The sequence below is a fragment of the Acanthisitta chloris genome, unplaced genomic scaffold (genome assembly GCF_000695815.1).
Source record: "Acanthisitta chloris isolate BGI_N310 unplaced genomic scaffold, ASM69581v1 scaffold7604, whole genome shotgun sequence".
NCBI lineage: Eukaryota > Metazoa > Chordata > Aves > Passeriformes > Acanthisittidae > Acanthisitta > Acanthisitta chloris.
In genome coordinates this window covers 10,291-16,612 of record NW_008668691.1, presented here as the reverse complement: position 1 = coordinate 16,612, position 6,322 = coordinate 10,291, and the positions used below count along the sequence as shown (strand labels likewise).

Sequence of the window (6,322 nt, the reverse complement as noted above, 5' to 3'; positions counted from 1 at the left end):
GGATCAGAGGTTTTGTCACCACATCCAAAAAATCTCCCTTCCCCTCCCGGGGGAGTGCAAACTTAGCATCGGCAAAGCACCCTGGTGCTTTTGCAAGCAGCCGAATTTTTGAGTCCTTGGCCTTTAACATTCCAGTCTGTGACATGAGGTAATTAAAGAATTATTTCGGAGGGGGTTTCATGGTTTAAAAATATCCACAAGATCCTCCTATAAATAACAATAGTTTAAAGCACACTGAGCAAACCATGTACTGGATCAGCTAAAGCTCCTTGCAAAGCTGTAAATGTCTTTAGGAGGGATACAAATGGTATCTGGAAACTTTGGTCTTTGTAATTTTAAAGCATGTTCACCAAAAAGGTCTTTGTAGTAATTAATAATGTTTTGATCATTACTACAAATATATATTTTTACCATTTAAATTGGGAATTCAGTTTAAGTCCAAGAAACAGTTATGCAGTATGCCAGCTGCAGTATCTCCAAGAGGTAACCAGTTTGTGGGATCTAGGTACTCTAGTTTGAGGGATTATGGAGGGAATGGGATTTTCAGGCTGCTTAGCTATTGCTGACCCAAGGGGAGCAGCTCTGCACCAACCACGTTCTCCTCAGTGTGGATCAGGGAAGGTGTATAGTACAGCTTTTTCAGCAGTGGCATGGGCTGACTGAAATAACCCATGAAGCTGTACACTAGCCTGCCACACACACCTGACCCTTAGACACAGGACACAGATCTGCAGGAGCTCTTGTGCTTGTCAGTAGTCTTTTCCTTCCTTGATCATTCCAAGCTCTAGTCCATGCCTACTGAAAGCTTTAGTGGCAGGGAGAGTCCTAATTGTACAGTGGAAGAGGGGAAAAAAGATTGTTCTAGTCCAGAATTGTTGGTGTCAATATTATTCAGACCTAATATGAATTTATAGAGGTGTAGATTTCCCACTGTTTGAATCTAATAAAATAATAATGTTTAAAATTCCAGTGTGACCACATTGTTTGCATGTGTGTTGACTTGGAGTTTTGTATTTATGTGTGTGTTGACTTAGATAAGCTGCCAACAGACAGAGGAAAACTAGTAATGGAGCATATCTTCAAATTGCAAGAGTTCTGTAGCAGCATGGTTAAGCTTTGCCTAGATGGATATGAATATGCATATTTGAAAGCAATCGTCCTCTTCAGTCCTGGTATGTAATTATATTCAGTGTAAAGCTTAAATCTGTGCTATTTTTTGCCACTAACTTCTACCTGTTTCATTATATGTGGTTACTCTTACCTGTAGAATTACTACTACATTTGTTGGGGAATCTTGAAAGATGTGTAACAAGGACTGTAGGAAGAGGATGGTTAATCTTTTAATGTAAATAACTGAATCTTGTTTTGAGGACACTGATGCCGAGAAAAGGCTGGAAAAGAACTACTCCCAGACTTGTGTCTCTGAGTAGCATGGATTTGTTTATTCAGCACTGGGCACAAGGGGATCGCTCCACCAAACTTGTGCAACCAGGGACAGAAACTTCACAGTTTATATACATTAAATGCTCATACATATTCACTATTCCCAGGAATGGGTGGTTATTATTATAATTAGTTCTTGGAAATCATTATCATATACTCCTCCTCCATCTCCTCCCTCCTGCCATCAGTCCCATGGTCCTGGTGGTCGTTCGGTGGTTGTGAAGATGAAACTCCTCCTCTTCCTCAGTACCCTTTGGACACCTTATTATGCAACCGTTTACCCCTTTCTACAGTTTTGCATGCCTTGCTGACCTTGCCTCTATCTTGAACATTTTGTTTCTTCATTCCATACCCCACATGGTCTTAGTTTTCCCCCTGCTGCCAAGGTTTTGAGTCTAATTAGTTCTACTGCCTTATAGATAAGGTGCATCATTTTGCCAACCAAGCCATATCTATACTATGTGATCCTTGCTATTTTGCTAATTAAGCTGAAATAGTGCTATTAGTAAAGTTATTCTTCATGCTTTCAGCTTTAACTGTTCAATTCCTGCTTTCAGTCTACTTCTTGGTATCAACTTGAGTTGTATTCTTGTCTCTGCCATTGATGCATTTGTTCTTTTGGGTTTGGGTTTTTGGTGGGGGTTTGGTTTTTTTCTTAGCACTTTTAATCCTGTGCCTCCTTTCTGGGGTACATTTTCTGAGAACTGGCAGTTTTAATTTTCCGAATTGTTGCTCTTGCACATCCAGCTGAGATGGATTGAAGTTGGGTTTTTAGTGTATGAAAGACTCTGGGCATTGGTTCTCACTTGCAAAATTGCACAAGCATCACCTCACTCACGTAGGTATTTTGACAATGTATATAGCATTTCTGGTGAATGAACACCACAAACATGCCCTTATATTATTATTTATATCTTGTGAAGAGCATTTGCTTAATGTACTCTCAGTAGCATTAAAGGACATACATTAGAGTGAAGGTAAAATAGTTATTATTTTCTTCTGGGCAGTTAGTCTACAATAGGGACAAAAAGAGTCCTGTGGTTATGGGAGATAGCGACTGAGTAGTTAAGACTGTGTAACCCATATACTTGCACTGTAGAAAATCACAAAATTAGTCTTCTTTTCTTGAAAGGTTGCTCTAGGAAAGAAACAAAATGATGGAAAACTACCTCAAGCCCATTTTTCTAGCCTGTTGTGTACTAGGATTTATGATGGAATCTGTTGGCCTGTGTGGAGAAATCAGGCCTGTTAGACACCTGGAAATGCTTCTCTAGGAACCTTGCACTTGCAAAGCAATACTTACTTATTTGTTCAGTCTGAAGTTTGTCTCCTTCCACTTATATTTGACAACACAAAAGGCAGAAGAAAAATATCTTTGGAAAAGACTCTATCCAGCCACATGACTGAGATGAATTTTCTTTAGCTCACATGCTTTCAGAATCACATTCCTAATGATGTGTAGCTGCTTTAATGGGAATGTGTTGTCAATACTTTTGATCCTGTGAGCCATATAACAAAATCTTCATATACCTGTAAGTCATGTTGAGTACCTTGAACAGAAGGGATGTTCTGACAGTGATTCACAGGCCAGAAGTTATAGCAGGGATTTTACTGCTCGGCTGCAGTATGGGGCTGGGCTGCACATGCAGCAGAGTCCTAGGGTAAGAACCTCTGCTTTAGCTGGACCTGGTGATTTGCTGTCTTCCATAGCTGGAGACTTGAAGATTTCTGAAATCTTCTGTGCCTAGGCAGCTGTTTGACTGGCACAATGCAGCCTTGGGCAGAGATTAGTGTAAAGCGTGTGCCGAGAAGACTTGACATCTTTCTCAATGGCTGCAAGTGTTGTAGCAGTGGCCTTCAAACCACCCTTTCCAGAAGCTGACTTCTAGCTGTGTTTCTGACACTGCTCTAAAAGCAGCGCCATGAAGTGATGCATTTTGCATGTCAACAATAACTCTTCAAAACATATTGCTTCTGTGTGAACTTATTATTTGAACTCATGCTTTCAGAACGACTGAGTTACTATATAGAACAAAATACTCCTCTGAAGTGATGCGTTCATGGGAGTCCAACATGTCACATAACTGTTAAATTGCTCTCGAAGATTCTATATCTGCAGAGCCAAAATCTGCTGGTTTGTTATGCTACAATGACAGTAAAATTTTTACGTTAAGATGGCTGAATAACGAAAATTACAGACCATGTACAGAGTTCAGAATTAGTGGATAATCATTTCCAAATGTGACTTGGCAGTTAGGGCGATAGCCTCTCAGTTTAGCAAGACTTAGGTTTCAAGTGTTTAAATCACTGCTAAAAATTATATATAACACATTTGAAATTTTTGCACTAAGTACTTGAAAAAATGATCTGCTACAAATCTGCAGTTTTTAGGAAACAAATGGATGATAGCTTTTTATTCTGCCTTTCCACTGTTGTTAATTTTATCCTTAACTTCCCATCCAAATACTATTTGTGCCTACAATATTCCTATAAATGTCAGTGTATAGAAACTGCTCCTCTGCTGCTACACAGAGCACAGCTGTATCATCAAGATTAATGTGAACATTGCAAGCACTGCCTTGATTTGAACTCTTCGAAATGTCTGGTTTTATTTATGGAATAACTAAGTAAAACATAAACAGAGAGGAAGAGAAATATAAGGAGGTAGTGTCCTCCACTGAAACTGAAGTTGGCTGCAGCTACCACGGAATTATTTCAGTATGTTTATAATTACAATTTACAGCCTGTATGGATTTTAGTGCCTCTTCTGTAGAACAGGTATAGCAATGAAGAGGGTTGGTTTTTTTTTTTCAGATCACCCAGGTCTAGAAAATGTGGTACAGATTGAGAAGTTTCAAGAAAAGGCTTACATGGAGTTCCAAGACTATGTAACAAAAGTGTATCCTGATGATACTTACAGGTCTGTAAACTCAGATATTTGATTGAGTCTCTTTTCAGAGTCATTGGTGGTACTGATTTCTACAGTGTTTCTAATAATAGATATAATACATTTTCTTCTTTCCTCCTTAAAGGTAAGAAATTACCTTTAGAACACTTAAAATATTATGCAGGTGCTCATACATGTTATGAGTGTTACTTGTCTACTCATTCATTATTAATCTCTAAAACTAAATATCAGAAATAAACATTTTTAACATTGAATTTGAGTTGCTCCTATTTGGAATAGTTCCTCATTTAGTCCAAGTCCAAACATTATACAGCCCATGTAATTTACAGGCATGCTCAGGTTTTCTGTACTTCTGAAGACATGACTGAACAGAAATTTAATGATCTACTGATTTAAATATTTAAGCCTTTCATGAACATGAATAGTTAATTTTGACCAGTACTGTCCCATGTAATTTTTTTCTCCTCTTTTGTGAATAAAATAATTATGAATAACACCAAAATCCACAACTTGCTGAGTAACACTTTTTACCAAATCTATTTTCCAGACTGTCCAGACTTCTTCTCCGGTTGCCTGCTCTTAGGCTGATGAGTGCTGCCATCACCGAAGAGCTCTTCTTCGCAGGACTAATTGGAAATGTTCAGATTGACAGTATCATCCCATATATTCTGCGAATGGAGACAGCAGACTACAACTCTCAGATAATAGGTCATGCTGTATAGAAGTAGCAGTCCAGGATTGTGTACCATGGCAGTCATGGTGATGTAAATGCATACCCTGTCTCCAAGAGATGGCAATAAGCCTTCTGATGCACCTCTCCAAAGAAGGTTCATATTCCTCCTTTCCAGTACACTTGGGAAATGTGGTGGAGTGTAATAGGATATAGGATCACTTCCTATTTTTCTTCTGATCTTCAGTGACTTGTAAATTAACTTGATATCTGAAGAAAGTCAAGAATTGTCCATCCTATTTTTGTAGATAGATGAACTTGGAATATTTGTTTATGAAGTCCAGGCTTATGAGGAAACTGAAGAAACTTTGACTGAACTAAGGTATCTCAACTTAGTTTGATGTTTCAGACAAATAAATTAACTTTCCTCTCTGAGTTGTGTTTTCAGTGTTTTGCTACTAGTTCTTTCTCACTGATCAAATCAAAAAAATACATGATCAAACATCAGAAAAGGCCAGTGTTTTCATGCAAACAAGACCAAACTTAGTTTTGGCTGTTGTTTTGAAGAGAGATTTGTTTCTTGCTGAATTAAACACTGGGTACCATTGCAAGTGCAGGGAAAGTAGAGGAAGTTCATATTTTAAAATATTCAGGTGTTATGTGGATGCAGTTGATCAAAAGTAAAGTAGCAAAGAGTCTGTACTGACTGTTTTGCAGATGCCACAGAATACTGTGTTGTAGTGTTATGTCATGGTAGGCATCAGCTGTTTTATACTATGAAAAACTAACAGAGAAGTGTGTACTGCAGGTATTCATAGACAGCACAGTCCTGGTTTTTCTGGTCTCTGAACTTAAAGCTTTTTCACCTTACCCCTCTCTCTTTTATACTCAGTGCCCAGTGATGGAGGCATTCTAGATGCTGCTTAACATATGTCCATGTCTTTAGTTTGTTATCACTGATAGCCTTTGGCAATGTAATTTTCTTTTCCAAGCAGTCCTGTATGATTATTTTTTTTAATTTGAGTTTGTCAAATCCAGTGTCCCTCCCTATGGGAGTATGGTCTCTGCTGCTTTTCCTTTCCTTGATACTCCATACATGTTGCCTGATTAATACTCCATAGCTCCATCTAAGGATGGGTGAAAATGGTAACACTGGTCCCTCTATGGACCCCTTAGGGACACCACTTGTCACCTATGTCCATGGAGACTCAGTCATTGACCACTACCCTCTGGATGCAACCATCCAGCCATTTTCTTATCTATCTAACGGTGCACTCATCAAATCCATCTCTCTCCAATTT

The 6,322-nt window shown here is 38.6% G+C and overlaps 1 protein-coding gene across 1 annotated transcript; it reads left to right on the top strand.

Annotated features, from left to right (window-relative positions):
• Positions 1-1,038: 1,038 nt before the first annotated feature.
• On the top strand, positions 1,039-5,453 carry LOC103800625 (nuclear receptor subfamily 2 group C member 1-like). The gene is made up of 3 exons (XM_009073007.1): positions 1,039-1,172; positions 4,258-4,363; positions 4,899-5,453. Exons 1-3 carry the CDS (start codon positions 1,067-1,069, stop codon positions 5,071-5,073), a joined length of 387 nt encoding a protein of 128 aa, XP_009071255.1. The 5' UTR covers positions 1,039-1,066; the 3' UTR covers positions 5,074-5,453.
• Positions 5,454-6,322: the final 869 nt, after the last annotated feature.